At 42.8% G+C, this 19182-nt stretch overlaps 1 protein-coding gene across 4 annotated transcripts in view; it reads left to right on the forward strand.

Annotated features, from left to right (window-relative positions):
- The window catches only part of CHL1 (cell adhesion molecule L1 like), a 147891-nt gene that overhangs the window by 42606 nt on the left and 86103 nt on the right, over positions 1-19182 (forward strand). For all 4 annotated transcript variants that reach the window (XM_030208520.1, XM_030208518.1, XM_030208522.1 and 1 more), the window contains exons 2-3: positions 10169-10322; positions 11374-11482. In XM_030208520.1, coding sequence (XP_030064380.1) covers positions 10238-10322; positions 11374-11482 — 194 coding nt within the window. In that variant the 5' untranslated portion in view covers positions 10169-10237. The remainder of the gene's footprint in view (positions 1-10168; positions 10323-11373; positions 11483-19182) is intronic.

The following is a 19182-nucleotide window of genomic DNA, read 5'->3' on the forward strand; positions in this document are numbered from 1 at the left end:
TGAGGCCCCACCTGAAGTATTGTGCTCAGTGTTGGAGGCTGTATCTTGCTAAAGATGTAAGAAAACTTGAAGCAGTCCAGAAGAAGGTGACAAAAATGATATGGGGCTTGCACCAAAAGACATATGAGAAGAGACTGGAAGACCTGAATATGTATACCCTAGAGGAGAGGAGGGACAGGGGAGATATGATACAGATGTTTAAATACTTGAAAGATTAATATAGAAATAAATATTTTCCAGAAAAGGGGAAATAGTAAAACTAGAGGATGTGAATTGAGGTTGCAGGTTGATAAACTGAGGAGTAATGTCAGAAAATTCTTTTTCACGGAGAGGGTGGTTGATACCTGGAATACCCTCCTATGGCAGGTGATAGAAAAAAAAAACAGTGGTGGAATTCAAAAATGCACGGGATGAACACAAAGGATCTCTAATTAGAAAATGAATGGTATGAAAAACAAAAGTTAAAGGGTTGCATATGTGTTTCAAGTGGTGCTTAGATGGCAACTCCTTACCTCTCTACCCTCATCTCCCCTTACGTTTCTACCCGTAACCTCCGCTCTCAAGACAAATCCCTCCTCTCAGTACCCTTCTCCACCACCGCCAACTCCAGGCTCCGCCCTTTCTGCCTCGCCTCACCCCATGCTTGGAATAAACTCCCTGAGCCCATACGCCAGGCCCCCTCCCTGCCCATCTTCAAATCCTTGCTCAAAGCCCACCTCTTCAATGTTGCCTTTGGCACCTAACCACTACACCTCTATTCAGGAAATCTTGACTGCCCCAACTTGACATTTCGTCCTTTAGATTTAATCTCCTTCGAGCAGGGACTGTCCTTCTTTGTTAAACTGTACAACGCTGCGTAACCCTAGTAGCGCTCTAGAAATGTTAAGTAGTAGTAGTAGTAACTCTGGCTGTATCAACTAAGGCTGGTGCTGGGCTGGTTTGTACGGTATGAGTCCCGTAAATAGCAATCTGCTTTAGGATGGGCTGGAGAGAGCTTTGATGGAAACTCCAGTCATTTGGAATGAGAGGACAGTGCTGGGCAGATTTTTATGGGCTGTGTCCTGCAAATGACAAGACAATTTCAGATATGCTGGGGTGGGCTTCTATAGTCTATGTCCCAGAAACACCAAAGAAAGACCATGATCACTTTCATTGTTGATTTAATCTTGAATTGATAATGAATGTGACTGTTGGGGGGGTCTTTATCTGCCATCACTTACTATGGGTGGCGGCCATCTTTGGTCACATCAATAGGTAGAATAACTTTGTTTGGTTCCAACTTAACTGGCCAGCGCTCAATATCGGCTTGGCCAGTTAAGTTGGAACCCGCCAAATTTAAGCTAGATATTCAGTGCTGGTCACCAGAAATGGCCCGGTATTGAATATCCGGGCTCAGCACCGACCATGGGAGGCAGTCTGGCTACCCTCCACGGTCTGAATATCGTCCCCTATTTGTTTTGTATGTGACATATTTTGTGCTTACTTCAATTCTGCTACCCTGTTAGGACTCATGGATTTTTTAGAAGCTGTTTTTTGATCTGTGTTGCAATGGTTTGAAAGTGCTTCTGTTTCTGTTTTTTATTATGTATATTTTTTGTATTCCCTACTTTGGACAAAGGCAGTTTATAAATTCAAAAAAGTCAAAGAATTCTTTTAATTCTAATAGGAAATGAGGCAAGTAAAGCTCAGAAAATAACTTGTGTAAGCTTTTAGCAAAACTTTTCTGGTGTTCAAACATGTATAAAGGTCATAAAAAGTGCATAACAATTGGAGCATTGTACAGTGCAGTGATGTTTGCTCCAGTTATGCTGCAAGGCTTGTAAATGATGAAGAATCAAAGGTAATGAAGAGAGAGCAGCCATGGGGATGCCAGGGAGTGAGCCTGACCTATCAATGTGCTTCCTTGGAACACAGACAGAACTGGCAGGATTCTGCTGTATTAGGGTTGCGGCAGAATAGGAAATTGAAATGCCCAATCACATCTCTCCTTCTCTTGCATTCACAGAGCTTTCTGCATCTTCTCCCAGTGACTGAAATGAGGAATCTGCCCCTTGTTTTGCTCAATTAAACACAATCAAAAGAAATATCTGACAAATAGATTTTTATTTAAACGTAGAGAGACAAATTTCACCAGCTTTGTGATGAGAATGCACAGGAAGATATTGGTCCAGCATAAGCTCACCCCCTCACAGGGCCATGCTTAGGAAGCTCAGCCAGAAGGAGTGTTTCAGCCAAGGGAAATAAAAGTTCAGGTTTGGGAAACACAGGAAGGCTCAGACCTACAGATGTCTCCTATAAAATATATTTAAAGGACAAGAGAAAAAGCTTTGTGCACATTGTGGAGGCAATACTCAGTGGTTTAAGCAGGCAGGACAGGCGCCTACCTGCTTAAACCATGCTGAGAGGGCCAGCCACTGATATTCAGTGACACTTAACTGGAAAGTGTGGCTGAATATAGACTCAAACCGCCCATCTCCAAACTGGGTAATGGAGTTGGGGAGGAGCCAGCCAGACCATATTCAGTGACAGCTCCTACATAGCTAAGCAACCAGACAGGACTGTACAAAAACAGGTACTTTTTATGGCCACTTAACTGTGTGGATGCCAGCACTTAATATCATCTGGCACCTGCATAACTTCTGGGCTGCAGATGCTGATCCAATGCCCCCCGATGCTCACCCACCCGACCCCCCCTGAGAACCCCTGGAACTCACCTGGGGGCCATCCCTGGTGGTGCAGTGGGAGGGAGCAGGAGTGGGCTCCCTCTGTTCCCATGCCATCTAGCTGACTGACCCCTGGTGGTAATCGAACAGTATGGAACGTTGAACCCTAGTGGTAGAAACATGACAGCAGATAAGAGCCAAATGGCCCATCCAATCTGCCCAGCCACAGCAACCACTATCTTCTCCATTCTCTAAGAGTTCCCAGTTGCCTGTTCCGTGCATTCTTAAATTCAGACACAGTCCTCGTCTCCATCACCACCACCACACGTCCACCATCCTTTCCGTGAAAAAGTATTTCCTTAGATTACTCTTGAGCCTGTATTCTCTTAACTTCATCCTATGCCCTCTCATTCCAGAGTTTTCCTTAATTTGAAAGAGTAATAGTGAGCAAGTGGTAGTTACTGCAAGACTACTGTGAGAGGTCTGTAGATGCTATTTTGCACCCAGAACCAGAAGGGGATGGAGTGTAGGGGAACTGCCCCTGCCCATAATACTACACCACCAAGGATGGCTATTGGCAAGACCTGAGGGTTCTTGGGGGGGAGAGTGCGGGGTAGGGTCGTGTTGGTGAAGGAGTATCAAGGGGATGCTCAGTTGGAAAGAAGTATTGGGTGCCGGAGAGAGCATTGTGGGACCTGCAAATATGCCAGCCACCAGCCCATGTCTGGTTATGCCTGGATATTCTGTGACCCGGCATTGAATAACTAGGTCTAATTTAGCCAGTGAGTATTGACTGATGTGTGAGTTTGGTAGAAAGCAGACTCTCTATGAATCTACCCATTTTTCTGCTTTTTATTTCCTTGCTCCCTCTCTTTCAAATTATCTCCCTCCCTCTATTCAATATGAATTATTGTCACGTCTGTGAATGTTTCCTTGTCAGTGGTCGCCTCGTCCTCTGGTAGCCAGAACCAGTGGCTGCTATGAACTGCCATAGACTGTCTTGCTGTTCCTACCTGTTCCAGATTTCAGCCCAGTCTGGTCCGGATCTTCCAGACTGCCAGAATTGCTTTCCTTCTTTGTCCCTGAACAGCACCCGTAGCTGCCTTCTGATTACTGCAGTGAGCTTCAGCTGTTGATGGGCTTTATTAACTATCTGGAAACTTCTGAGCTTTTGTCTTTGCATTGCGCCTTAGGCCCTGGTATGTGGGTGTACACTGTGCACTTCTGCCTAGTCCAGTTTTGTCTGTAATTCTTGCCTTGATTCTTGCTTTGTTCTAGTTTAGTCTGTGGGTAGTTTAGATTAGGTTGTTGGTTGTTTTCTAGTCTTGTCCCTGAGTTATGGTTTTGTGTTTAGTCTTTGTCTGCTTGTGTCTTTGTGGCTGCTCTGCAGCTTTCAGTTCTGTGTTTTGTTAGTCAGTGTTTTGTTCCCTGTTTAGTGGCTGCTTGCAGCTTCCAGTTTCTGTCCCCTAGCTTGTCCTTTCCCTGCCTTGTGTTGTATTGTCTTTCTGTGAGTTCTAGCCCAGGTTTCCTGCCTTTTGCCCATGTTCATTCCTTTCCCCTCTGACCCTCAGTCCCTGTGCTGCCTAGCTGTTTTCCAGTCCTGCCTTGTCCTGCAAAGTCCTACCGGCCGTCTGCAGCCAGGAGCTGAACTCCTGGTGAAGGACAGCTAAGTGTAGGTGAAATTTCACTGTTTGCCAGAGTTCTGCCTTGCCTCCGGTGTGGAGTGGTTTTGCCTGCTGCTGCCACTCCTCGGCAGTGGCCCAAGGGCTCACAACCTAGTTCCAGCTTTGGAAACGTGACAATTATGATTTAATAAGTTCAAAGTTTTGCTAAAAACTCATTTATTTGAAACAGCTTTTAAATCTCCACCGTGATTTTTGGGCTTCAGAGTTGGGTCTGACTATCTCAAGGGCGGGGTGGTGGGAGCGGTCCGCCCTGGTTGCTTCCTGTTCTGGGGCAGAGGGAGCAGGGATCCAGTGGAGCAGTGGAGCCAAGAGCTGCGCGGCTTCTCCCAGCAGCCAAGAATGCACCCGGGGGGGGGGGGGGGTGATGCGCCGGGGGGGGGGGGGGGTGTCATTGTGCCAGGGGAGGGGGTGTCATGCTGTACCCAGGGGGTGTGTGCATTGGCAATCCACCCCGGGTGGCAGCCGACCTAGGATCGTCACTGCCCAAGGGCCCAGTGAATATCCCCAGATCTTTCATGAATGTGTATGTATGATTCTGGTTGACTGGTCTTTGCTTTCCTGTATTATTATGGTGTTCTTTTCTAATTTCCCTAAGTGGCCACCTGAAACAAATGGCACCTCCCAGAGTTTGGAAGGAGATCAGAAACAAAATAAAGCTGACCATTGAGAATTTCCTAGAGGCCTTGGACTATCCACATGTGGATGAAAAGACAACTACAGTGTCATAACTTGTTCAACCAAGCAGTTGTTCAGCAAAGTAAACAGACTACTGCGACCCCTACAACAGAATCAGCCTGCCTAGTCTAAACTGAACTGCAATGATTTTGCTGCATACTTTGTCAACAAAATTAAAAGTCTCCACCAGGATTTACAGGCAATCCCACTCAGTCTCCAATCAGTTAACTAGGAGTGCACAAATTCATTTCCTCCTGAAAGAGATAGATGGGACACTTTTAACTCAATGACAGAGGAGAACCTTGATAAACTCCTAAGAGACCTAATGTAACATAGAGATAAAAACAAAGTAATATTTTAGTGCCTGGGGGTCTTCCGGAATTCTGGTGCTCAAAAGTGGTCAGACATCCAAGCAGAATCTTGGTTGGCTAGGCAACGGACTGAGCTGAGAGAGTGAGTGTGGCTGCTGAAGTGAGAGAAGGTGCTGTGATGAATGGGAACAGCTGGAGTGTGATTTCAGGTTAAAATCATACATTTAAAGAGATTACTGTGACTGTAAGGATTACTGTAGCTCTAGTGTGAGAGTTAATGTTCAGATGGAGAGAGTTTTTATGTGATTTCTCTGAAGTTTTAAAGTTTTGGTTTGTGGTGAGTGAATTTGAGGGGAAGTAAGTGTGATTGATGAAAGAAAAATTATACAGAAGGATTGTGATTTGAAAATTCTGAGTAAATAAAATCACAGAAAAAGGAAAAGAATCTATGAGAGCTGTGAGTATATATGGTGAGCAGTGAGGTGGAATGTTGGTGAGGGAGCTGGCAGTGGAATGTTGAGTGAAGGTCAGTGATGCAGAGTGTGATCAGTCACTCTTCAATAGCTGAGGGAGATAAAAAAAATTAGCATAGGCCTGGAAAGGAAGAGAATTTTATTAGAGTTATATGGCCACAGTTTACTTGCTAAAGTCACCTATTAGTTTGAACTTCTTCCATGAAAATAGGGAGACAGGGTTTTGCTTCTGTTTGATTTAATTAAGAGAGAGGTTTAGGAAGAAGCAAAGGAGTCTCAAGGACGGACAGACGGATTCCGGAGGACATCTGGGCCCCCACGCAAGCAAGCCTGCACTTCAAAAAGAGAAAAAAAATCTACTACAGCTAAGTGACTTTGGCGTTACAGGGAAAAAGTACTTTGAAAAAAACAAGACTAGAGCCTTTTAAGAGAAAGCTACAGAAAATAAAAGAAATACTTACCCAAATCCTCAGTGAAAGTTAATGAGTTAGAAGCAGAATCTGTAAATAGATTAAAAAAAAAATAGACACAAAGAATTAAATTCTTGATGAATTCAGTAAAAATCATGCAAAGTTACTTTTAAAAACTTGTACTTTACATTTGTTGTTTATGGAAAATACTTATCTGATGATAGTTTCAGGTTGAGGTAAGAGATTCCTATAAGAAACAAAGAAGTTACAAAGGTTACTTAAGAAGTATAACTCCAAAGTGATACATATTTAAAAATTGAGTTTTCATGATTGGAGAAAGGAAAGTTTACATTTGTTTCACTTGTTGACGTAATGTTTAAAAATAAAACTTTTTAATTGTTTAAGAAAAATCTAATTCTAATTATTTTCCATCACCTAATTTAGGGAAAATCCTAAATCTAGTTTCCTTTTCCTCTCTCGTCCTCAGGGGACAAGAGACGAGGTTAGTGATCCTGTATCGCTCCCTGTGTTCAGTAGTGCATTTGCAAATACTAGGTTCGACTACTATCACCAGGTTTTGGGTAATACACAGTTTACATCGGGACACAAGGGGGCACATTACGCTAACACAAGTGGATGCATACCTGACATCAAAATCTCTTTTGGGAAGTACGAACTCCCCCTCAAATCACAAGTCAGGACCTTGGAATACAGTTAGATTCAACACTTACTCTGACTCCTCAAATCCAAGCAACCTTCAAGAGCTGCTTCTACTATTTGCGACAGCTATGATGCTTCACTCCTTAAATTGAGAAGGTAAATCTTATACCAGTTGTCCATATCATGATAACTTCAAGACTGGTTTACTGCAATGCACTGTACAACGGTCTGACTACAAATGGCCTGCACCAGCTCCAATTGATTCAGAATTCTGCAGCAAGACTCACAAAAGGTTGCAAGTGACGTGACCACATCACATCATTTTTGCAAAAACTTTATTGGCTACCAGTACAATACAGGTCTAAATTTAAAACTTTATGCCTGATCCTCAAGCCCCTTAAAGGAAATGGCCCCAAGTACCTGAAGAATAGGATGAGCCTCTACACGCCTCCAAGGCAGAGGCGTAGCCAGACAACAGATTTTGGGTGGGCCTAGGCAAGAAGTGGGTGGGCCCAGGCCCACCTGTGGCTACGCCACTGCTCCAAGGACACCAAGATCCTCTCAAGGACTATCACTAACCACACCCTTTCCAAAAGACATTACATGATGTGACACCCGCAAGCGAGCCTTCTCCGGAGTAGCCCCCACACTCTGGAATGCATTGCCTGAAAGGCTCCGCTTAACACAAGACTACCTCTACTTCAGGAAGCAGGTGAAAGCTTGGCTCTTCAACCAAGTCTTTAACGGAAGAAGTAACTAACTTGTTAGTCTCACTCACACACACAAGGAGTGACACGGGCTGCACATACTGTAGCAGGACATGTTTATCCACTGCTATCCTACCTAAGATCATATTTAATCATCTCTCTGACCTCATGTGCATCTTTCTTTAAATCAGTCACCTTACTTTCTAACTCTTCTTACTCTCTTACCTATTTATATGTTCTATATTTGCTTTACCCTTCATTATCAATTAAAATGTTCTATTATGTATTGTGTTGACATTGTAAGTAGTATATTATGTCATACTTTGCATTGTTATTTGAATACTTTTATTGCTGTAATTGTCTACTGCTCAAGTTTGATTTATTCTTACTGTACACTGCCTTGAGTGAATTCCTTAAAAAGTACGGTAAATAAACCTAATAAATAAATAAAATATTTTATTTAATTAAGTCGCTATGACCTGCCATTCAGAAATAGTGGGATATCAAGCTTTTTAATAAACATAATAATACACATAGTATTGAACTCCAAACCATAATATTTAAAGCTATTAAACCGGCCAGACACGGCCGCTGATCGGTTAAATAGCATATCGGTGCCTAACCACTAATATTCAGTGGAAGATAGATAACCGGTTATATTGAGTGACATAGCAGGTTAGCTCAGATACTCAGTGTTAAACCGGCTATGTTCAGTGGCTAAAATAGGCCGTATAAATATAAAAAAAAAAAAAAAATGTTAACCGGTTAGTGCTGTATATCAGCTTAACTGGTTAACATTTTGGCAGTTTGAAGAATCCTGGATACTCAATTACGGTCACCATAAACGGCCTGGCATTAACTATCCGGGTTTAATGCCAGCAGCAGGCAGCGAAAGTGCTGGCCACTGCCAGCTGAATATCAGGCCCTAATAGCCTGCAAGAGGAATAGGTTCCTGTATGTTTTTTTCTTTAAAACCATGAAGATTTTTTGTTCCCTTTTAAACTGTGGTCTTATGTTTCTGAAGACCCCCTCTCCCTACACCTGACCACACTATCCCAAGCTCTTGTAGTTTTCAATGTACATAAGCACTTTTACACTGTGCTCATTACAAAGGAACTACCTGTGTATTTTGTAATCTACAAGTCACAAAATTTTATAACGGGTTGCCGAGATAGATAGGGCATATGTTCAGCCTATACCATAGATGTAACACATGAACCTATGGGGCCAATAATCAGACCATGGGATGGATACCAGCTAACTTCCGCGGTCAGCCCAGATATTCAATGCCAGGCCATTTCCAGTGACTGGCACTGAATATCCGGTTTATTCTTAGCTGGTTTAACATTAACCTGCTACGTCGATGTTCATAAAGAGCTGGTTAACTTTAAAATGGCTAAAGATATACCAGCTATTTAAGCGGCCCGAAGTAACCACTTTCAATAATCGGATATGAATTGACTATTTGGGGATAGCTAGCTGTATCATGCGATATAGCTGGTTATCTCCTAGGTGCTAACCAGGAATAACCAACCATCCCCCGCTGAATACTGCTAGATAGTCAGTTAAGTGGCATTTAACTGGCCAGGTGTCATTCCTGGCTGGCTAAATGGTTTTGAGTATCAGGGGTATGAGCCTTAGTAACATTACACCTAAGAAAGCAGGTCTACATGTTTACCGCTGCACCAAGGTAGGTGCAAATGCCCAGTGGCGTTCCTAGGAGGGGCGGTGGGTGCGGTCTGCCCCCGGGTGCATGCCGCCGGGGGGGGGGGGGGGGGGGGGGGGTGCCGCGCGTGTCTGTCCTCCGTTGTTCCATGCTTCTTCTCTGCCCCGGAACAGGTTACTTCCTGTTCCGGGGCAGAGAAGAAGCATGGAACAACGGAGGACAGGCGCGCGTCACACCCCCCCCCCCCCCCCCCCCGGCGGCGTGCACCCGGCGGGGGGGGGGGTTCCTTCGCGGGGGGGTCCTTTCGCTGGGGGGGGGGTCCGCGCTGCATTGGGGGGGCGGGGCGCATCGGCGATCCGCCCTGGGTGCCAGCCCCCCTAGGAACGCCACTGCAAATGGCTGACTGAAGTATGCATCGATACATAAATATCTTGCAGTCCCTGTACCCTCTAAGTTGAGCAGGGAGTCCTCCAACTGTATTGCTGCCAGTTGGGGTTGCTGGTTCAATATTGTGTTTTCAATTGCTAGAGACAGGGAGGTTCTCTGAAGTCCTGCAGAGCGTGCCTGTCCCTCACTATTGAAAATGTGAGGGTGAAACAGCACCACCCGCTGGCAGGACTGTAGATGGAGGACTTCCACTCAGCTTAGAGGGAACAATGCTTGCAGTTCTACCCAAGCTCTACTCGACCTTTGCCCCTGTTAACACCTATGTGTATATCATACAGAAGTAAGTGCCACATGTCAGTAGTACAAACCTTTATGCATGTATTACCCCTGGGCAATTTTATAAGTCTTTATTAATGTGCATAAAACCTTTTCTGGCAATAAAAAACACTTATAAAATTACCCCTAAGGTGACATTTTTGCTACTCCAAACTAACAGATCTGGATTAATCATGGCTCCCTTATTGTTCACAGATTAATGGCTTAATGATCTGCCTTTTTTCTAACTGCGGCTAAGAGGCTTCACCAGTTCACAGCCAAGAGATGAAGCGCCTGGCTGCAGATATCCTTCTTCTGTGTCTCTTCTCCATCTTCAGTTTAACTCAAGCTGTTGAAATACCACCTCAAGGTAAGTTGCTTCCTTCCATTTGCTCAGAATTAATATCAGACCCAGATGTAGGCAGAGACAACATAGGCAACTGCCTAGGGTACCAAATGTTGAGGGTGCCAAGTAATTGTTTATGTTTATATTTATTAAAATTTGATGAATGCTTTTTTTAAAACAAATAAATCAAAGTGATGTACAAAATCTATAAAAACAATTTAAAATAAGGAAAAGAATGCCAATGATAAATAAGAAAGAAACCAATCTTACCAAAGAACAGACACAAACACTCTGCATTACAGTGACACTTCAAACTTTTGGGAAAAAAATAAGTTTTCAAAGCCACCTTAAAAGTTTTCAAGAGGGGCTATGCCCTAATCTGCAGAAAATATCCTCACCCCATTTAAAGTATTTCATAGGGGCACCAGCATGGCACTCAAACCCAACACCTCACTTCTGCTTTCTAGTATTCAGGGGGCCCGTTTGGCTGTCCAGACTCCAAGGAAGGATCTCTACCCTCATTCTCTTAAATCTAGACCTAATTAAAGTGCAGGATATTCTAGGCTTGTTGGGAGTCCACTACTTCAAAGTATGGTCACTTTCACATCTCACTGGAAACAGGTGCAAAAATGCAGAGAGAATTTTCATAATGTCTAGGCCTAGCATTGAATATCCAGGGTTATCTGGCCATGTGCTGGCCTTCAGCTCTTATACAGGTGCAGACATTTACATAGCTTAGTGGCCAAAGTTAGGACAGTTTTTTTGTGAAGTCTTATCTGGTTGCTTAGCTATAAGCACATGGAAAGTGACTGAATTTTGCTGTTCTCCATATTACCTTTCATGCTACCTCTACGCTAACCCAATTCCTGCTCCTTCTAAAATGCATTTAATGGGTGGGAGGGGAGGTCAATACATTTTAATAAATATCTTTCATGCAGTCAGAACCTGTGGGCAGCCACTATTCAGTATCAACTTTTATTTTGTGGTACAACATGGTAAAATTTGTTTCTTTTGATTTTGAATGTTCCAATAATTTTTTTTTTTTTTTTGTAAATGAACTATATTTGCTTTTAAGTGGAACAGCTTCCCACTATTACGGAGTGGTCAACAGCACCGATAGTGGCATTCCCTCTCGAAGAAGATTTTTCAATCAAATGCGAAGCTAAAGGAAATCCAGAGCCTGTGTAAGTCCTTATGCTGTAACATCAAAGAAGGATGTAAGGAGGATGAGGAGGGGTAAAAGGATACAGGGAAATGAATAAAAGGGTGTGAACTTGAAGATGGGGAAGGAGGTGGAAACATGAGATGATGTTAGAAAGCAAGAACAAAGAGGGAATAGAAAAGTGATATGAAAGGTTTAGAGACTGGGACAGAGAACAGAAGGTGAGGTTAAAGAGAACAGGATGATTAGATTGTAAGAGGTAATACAGTAACAGGAGGACATATTTCCTAAACTGCGGAAAAAACTGCTCATTACTGGGCCGTTTTTTGCAAATAAATTGTTGCAAAATTTATTAAACTGTATTCAATACATTCTGTAGGAAACTCAGTGTGCATCTTGAATACGTTGTGCAATTCTGGTTGCTAAATCTCTGTAAAAATATAGCTGAATTAGAAAAAGTACAGAGAAGGGAGATGAAAATGATAAAGGGGATGGAATGACTCCTCTATGAGGAAAGGCTAAAGAGATTACAGCACTTAACCTTGCAGAAGAGAAAGCTGAGGAGAGATATGATAAGGGTCTGTAAAATAATGAGTGGAGGGAATGGGTAGAGATGAATCACTTGTTTACCCTTTCCAAAAATAATAGGACTAAGGGGCACAAAATGAAGATGGTAAAAGCAATTAGCACAGCAGGATTTTTAAAGGTGTTTACTAGTTCCTGGACAAAAAGTTAATAAAATATTATTCAGGGGGGGCTTGGTGTTCAGCCCTTTCATTGGCTGTGATATACTGCAGCTTAAACCAGAGTATAGAACATCACTGTGAAGACTCAGAACTCTTGAACCAATATCTTCTTTAATGCAAATTCAAAGAAAAGAAAATGACTTACAGTTAGATGTGCTGGACAAGAATCTCTGCCTTGCAGAACTGGAAGTCTGTTCTCTACCAGGTCATTCTGTATACAAGAGGAACTGGGAGATTTCTGCACCAAGCTGAGATTGTAGATTCTGTAAATACTTTTAAACTGGTAAAAACGTGGTGATATTACAGTAGTTTGAAGGGGGCGGGGAGGGGAGTCATACAACAAAGTACAGCAAAGTCAGCTTATGGTTCTTAGAAAAGAATGCAAATTCCCTCCACCCCACTGGAGACAGAAGTGGGCCAGCTACAACCCAGCACACACAGGAACAAGGGCCAGCTAATAGGAAAAGCCCCATAAGGTATAGGGAACAGGTATATGTGCTTAGGAAGAGCCTTTTACAGAACACTGCAAGAAGAGTAAGATTTGTAGTCCAAAGACACTTCCTGCCTTTTTAAAGGTCATAAGCACTGTAAATTGTTACAGGCAGTACAGTCTGATATAAACAATGTCCAACATATACATATAAACAATAGGCAACCTGCCTCAATGCAAATGGGGATACAACACTCCCCACTTGGTAATGGTAGATACCACTATTTAATTGTCAAACATCAAGACCTCAAAGCTCATTTGTTTGAAGAAGCCTTCCAGTTATTATCTCATCCCCAGCTTCTTGCACCATAGGCTTGGAAACTACTCCCTCACCTGATGTTTTTCCCTTTTCCCCTCTTTCCTATCATGATTATTGTAGTTCTCCCCCTTCCCCATCTAAACTATATTGTCCTTTCTTTTTCTCTCTCATTTATTTTTAGTCGCTTAGCTGGCATTGTTAATAAGTGGGGTAGTAAGTCTACAATAAACTTGAAACTTGATCAATACCACAAAGTCCATGCAAAGTCTATAAATAAAACTGGATCCTGAAGGTTGACAACTCATTGATCATCTCCGGTTCACTGTTGCTCTGGCGGCTTCTCTCTTGTAGTCTCACAGGAGCTGACATGAGAAATAGACAACACAAACAATAAACAACATAAAAGAGAAAGAAAGCTGAGTCTCTGGAGTGGACAATGGTCCACGTTGTCCTCATATCTTTGTGGTGTGGATCAGTGGTTCAGTGATGGCTTTGCTGATGAAGTTCCTTGTTTTCCAGGGAAGTCTTATGTCAAAGCTCCCAGGTGGTGCTAAGTTATCATTGATGATCTGTAGTTCTGTATATCTGATAGCACTTTGGTGGTCGATGTTTGGTCTTTCATCCATTGGTTGATGAGATAAAGATGCAATGTTGGTGACAAGAATAAGTACATAAGTATTGCCATACTGGGAAGACCAAAGGTCCATCAAGCCCAGCATCCTGTCTCCAACAGTGGCCAATCCAGGTCACAAATACCTGGCAAGGTCCCAAAAAAGTACAAAATATTTTATACTGCTTATCCCAGAAATAGTGGATTTTCCCCATTAACAAAGACGTCCAAGACTAAAACTTGGACATTTTTTAAGCTAGACCTGTTTTTGCAACAAATAGCTGCAGTGGGAATTGAACCCACTTCCTCAGGATGAAAGTCTGCAGCACTAACCACTAGGCTACTCCATCTTTGGATGGATTCCTGTGTCAGAGTCAGGATCTATAAGTTCAAAGGCGTTCTGCATGTCTAGAGATGTGTAGTTGGTTTTTAGAAGGAAATCTGGTCCTGATAACTAGGTGGCTATCATTAGACAAGATGCTGGTACCACTCTGGTGGCACAGTCTGCTGGATTTTACTTAGTTGGCATGTAGTGACATGCTCTGGTCGTGTTGACTTCTGTATACATTCAACTCTGTTGCTGACATAACGTAAAATCTGGTTTGGTTGTAGATGTATCCCAGGACAATTTTGCTATCAGCGTAAAAATTGACTGTGTCTATTTGAATGTCCATTTCATTGAGTATCATTTCTTCTATGTCTACTGCCAGCACTGCTTCACACAGTTCCATGCGTGGAATAGTATGATTGGGTTGTGGTGCTAACTTGGTTTTGCCAAAGATGAATCTCACATGAGATAGTCCATTTGTGTCTGTAGTTCTCAAATAGGCCACTGCTGCTATGACCTTTCCGAAGCAACTGAGAAGATGCAAATCACTTTGTGACAGACAGTACTGAGTGCTACAGGGATGTAAGTACATATGATATGCAGTTGTTCAAGAGTCTTTAGAGAATGTTTCCATTTCTCCCTCTCTCTTGTTGCATCTCTGGTGACAGTAAAGCATCCCACTGATCAGTGCTTTGGGAAAGTTCTCTCAGTAGGGATCTCCCTTGGACGGTGACTGGAGCCACAAACCCCAATGGATCATTAAGACTATTGACTGTGGTCAAGACACCTCTGCGTGTATATGGTTTATTTTGGGTGGAGACTTGAAAAGTAAAAATGTCTCTTTCTAGGTCCCAATGTCACCCAAGTCTTCTCTGAAGTGGAGGGGTGTCTACTCTTACATTTACATCCTTTAAATCTTTGGCATGATCCTTTGCAGGAAGTGCTCTCATTATTTCTAGACTGTTGAAGGCAATTTTACGAAGTCTCAGATTGGCCTTTGCTAGCATTGCTTGTGTTCTCCTCAGCAAGTCAGTGGCTTCTTCTGCAGTAAGAAAAGACTTCAGACCATCATCAACGTAAAAGTGTCTTTCAATGAAATGTCTGGCATCTGTACCATACTCTTTTTCTCCCTCTTGGGCTATCCTTGGAAGCCCATAGTTTCTACTGCATGTGACAGACTGTTACCAAAAACACAAACTCTCATTCTGAATTTTACAATTTCATGGATGATGTCATTGTCACAGTACCACAGGAATCTCAAGTAATTTCTGTAGTCTGGGTGTACATCAAAGCAGTAGAACATTTGCTGGATGTCTGGTGCTATGGCAATGGGTTCCTTTCTGAAGTGTACCTAGACTCCTACTAGGCTGATATTTATTTAGATTTTGCTCACACCTTTTTCAGTAGTAGCTCAAGGTGAATTACATTCAGGTACTCTGGATATTTCTCTGTCCCAGGAGGGCTCACAATCTAAGTTTGCACCTTAGGCAATGGAGGGTTAAGTGATTTGCCCAAGACCACAAGGAGCAGCAGTGGGATTTGAACTGGCCACCTCTGGATTGCAAGACCAGTGCTCTACCCCACTAGGCCACTCCTCCACTCCTGTTATTCATGTCAGGCCCAGAAAGTAGCACATTGTTGAGTGAGCACATAAGCACTGCCATGCTGGGAAAAGACCAAAGGTCCATCAAGCCCAGCACTCTGTCTCCGACAGCGGCCAATCCAGGCCCCAAGAACCTGGCAAAAAACCCAAAATTTAATAACCATCAATGGACTTTTCCTTCAGAAATCTGTCCAGACCCCCGTTAAACTCAGCAAGGCCAGCTGCCGTCACTACCTTCTCCGGCAATGAGTTCCAGAGTCTAACTATGCACTGAGTAAAGAAAAACTTTCTCCGATTTGTTTTAAACCTACCACATTCTAATTTCATCTTGTGTCCCCTGGTTCTATTATTGTTAGAAAGCGTAAACAAACGCTTCACATCTGTCCCCTCTATTCCATTCATTATTTTGTAAACCTCTATCATATCACCTCTCAGCCACCTTCTCTCCAGGCTAAAGAGTCCTAACCTCTCCTCATAGGGTAGTCGTCCCATCCCTTTTATCATTTTTGTCGCCCTTCTCTGCACCTTCTCCAATTCCTTTATATCTTTTTTGAGATGAGGCGACCAGAACTGAACACAATACTCCAGGTGCGGTCGCACCATGGAGCGATATAATGGCATTATAACATCCTTATGCTTGTTTTCCATCCCTTTTCTAATAATACTCAACATTCTGTTCGCCTTCTTAGCCACCGCAGCACATTGAGGTGAAGATTTCAACGTCCTATCCTCCTAACGCGGAACCTTGCATAACATAGCTGTAAGTCGGGTTCCTCCTTCCCACATGCATCACTTTGCACTTGCCAACGTTGAACTTCATCTGCCATTTGGACGCCCAATCCCCCAGTCTCACGAGGTCTTCTTGTAATTTTTCACACTCCTCCCGCGATGAGACGACCCTGGATAACTTTGTATCATCTGCGAATTTAATTACCTCACTAGTTACTCCCATCTCGAGGTCATTTATAAATATGTTAAAAAGCAGCAGTCCCAGCACAGACCCCCTGAGGGACCCCACTAACTACCCTTCTCCATTGAGAATACTGACCATTCAACCCTACTCTCTGCTTCCTATCCCTTAACCAGCTCTTAATCCACAATAATACACTGCCTCCGATCCCATGACTCTCCAGTTTCCTTTGGAGCCTTTCATGAGGCACTTTGTCAAACGCCTTTTGAAAATCCAGATATACAATATCCACCGGCTCCCCTTTGTCCACGTTTATTCACCCCCTCGAAAAAATGCAGATTTGTGAGGCAAGACTTCCCTTCACTAAATCCGTGCTGACTTTGTCTCAGTAGCCCATGCTTTTGTATGTGCTCTGTAATTTTATTCTTAATAATAGCCTCCACCATTTTTCCCGGCACCGACGTCAAACTCACCAGTCTATAATTTCCCGGATCGCCTCTGGAACCCTTGAAACTGAGCACTGAAATCGAAAATAAAGACCTCCCCCTTTCTTTTTCTAACTGTAACTGCAAACCTTGGCTCTGTGCCAAAAAAATGTTTCTTTTTGCTGAGAGGCTAGGAAGTCTATGGCCTCCTTTTACTAAGGCGTGCTCATGTGTTTAGCGCACACTAAACTTGTGGGCATGCTAAACGTTAGACACGCCCATAGGAATGCATTGGCGTCTCTAATGTTTAGTATGCGCTAAAAACATCAGTGCACCTTAGTAAAAGGGGGCCTCAATATGGTAATTCCGTTTTTTAAACCACTACTACTACTTATCATTTCTATAGTGCTACTAAATGTACATGAATGTAAAGAGACAGTCCCTGCTCGACAGAGCTTACAATCTAATCAGGATAGACAAACAGGACAATTAAGGGATAAGAGAATGACTTAAAGTGGGAATGATAAAACAGACATTGGCACTGAACAAGTGAATAGGAGTTAGGAGTTAAAAGCAGCCTCAAGAAGGTGGGCTTTTAGCCTAGATTTGAAGACGGCCAGAGACGGAGCCTGACGTAGTGGCTTAGGAAGTCTATTCCAGGCATATGGTGCAACAAGATGAAAGTTTATCAGAGAAAGAAAGGTCAGAAAGAGTAACACAGCAGCAGCAGACCACGCATTGGAAAAAGTAAAAAAGGAACCACAGACACAGATAAATGTGCAATATGTTGTAGTATTATGAAGTGTTGGGTAATTGTATGTTTTGCACACGTGTACAGTAAAGTTTAGTTGGAAACCCCCTGAAGAGGTTCTCGGGTTGATGAAGAAATCTGTGCGTTTGTTACAGCCACTGACTCTGTACTTTAGCAGCCTTTATCCGGCACCCCTTGTTCCAACAAAAATCTTGTAAGGTGTCTCACATTCACAAACTCATGCCACTGATCATAATTGTAACCATCTGTCCCAGTAAATGACCTAGAGTCAACATGTATTGCTATTACTCCCTCCCTCTCCCCCTACTATCACCCTCTTTAGCCATACAACCCCCCTCTGAAATCCAACCCTCATGTACCATGGACCACTCGTGTTTGAGACCTCTTCCCCTGAAACTATTCACTGAGCAACTGATCACTGAACAACAGAACAATATAAATATTCACAGTGTCAAGCAATACATTTCAGAAACTTAAGACACATCTCACACCAGCATTGCTTATTGTGAAAGGGAGGTATTCTTCCCCTCCAACAGACCTTGCAATGGCAAAATCCAGGAACAGTGTAGTTAGTTGGTGCTTTGCCTCCTCCAGGGTTGTAAAAATATGTGGGAATACCATTATGAAGCACACGCTGGATACTGCACCAAGAAATGGATGTTCTTCTCAAAAGCGCTTTGCAAACAGGATCTTTTCTTCATTGCCACACCGGAAGAGTAATCTTGAAATATTAAAATCTTTTTGCTTCAGTATCTGAGATCTCTTGGCGTAAATCCTGATGCATAAAATATGCATAGAGCGGGTGTAACATGCATAGATTTTAGAAATGCCCTGCTATGGCCACGCTCCCTTTTCAACTATGCGACATAGAATTTACATGCAGTGCATTACAGAATGCGCTTAGCGAGTTCTGCGCATAAATCTTAATACCAATTAGTGCTAATTGCTTGTTTATATTCAGTTGACAGCACTGATTAGCTATTTAACCAATTATGTGCATTTTTATAGAATAGGTTTTGATTTCCACGTGGAAATTAAGGCGCAATATATAGAATCCAGCAGTTAGCGGCTATCATGGTGGGCGATTTTGGGGGGGGGGGGGGGGGAATTAAATCTTACCTGCACATAGTTGTAAGTAAAACAGCATTTCACCTTTTGAAATGGCTTTGATTTTGCTTCTTATGGGAAGAGGAGTGGGAAGAGGAGTGGAAAGAGAAGACATGAAAGAGGAGGGAGTAATGATAGAGTGAGATACTATAGACAGAAAATGAAGAGGAGGGACCTGAAATATGGAGGGACTGGTAGAGTAGAGGGAGAAAGGGTAAAAGTTTGCAACAGGGTTAAACTATATAGATAGAAGAGGGTGATAAGTGAAGGTTATAGAAAGGTGGCAAAGAAGGTAGAATAAATTATATGAGAGTAACAGTGTAAGAATGATGCTTTATAGTATAGATTTATCATGAATAGGTGACTATTTTTTGGAATGTTAATGTATTGTAGTGGATGGTAAGGATATGTGTGATTGTTGGTTTGCCCTTATAATTATGCGTATTTGTGAGCCATTTAACCTAGTATGGCG

Source organism: Microcaecilia unicolor, chromosome 6, assembly GCF_901765095.1.
Source record: "Microcaecilia unicolor chromosome 6, aMicUni1.1, whole genome shotgun sequence".
Taxonomy (NCBI): domain Eukaryota; kingdom Metazoa; phylum Chordata; class Amphibia; order Gymnophiona; family Siphonopidae; genus Microcaecilia; species Microcaecilia unicolor.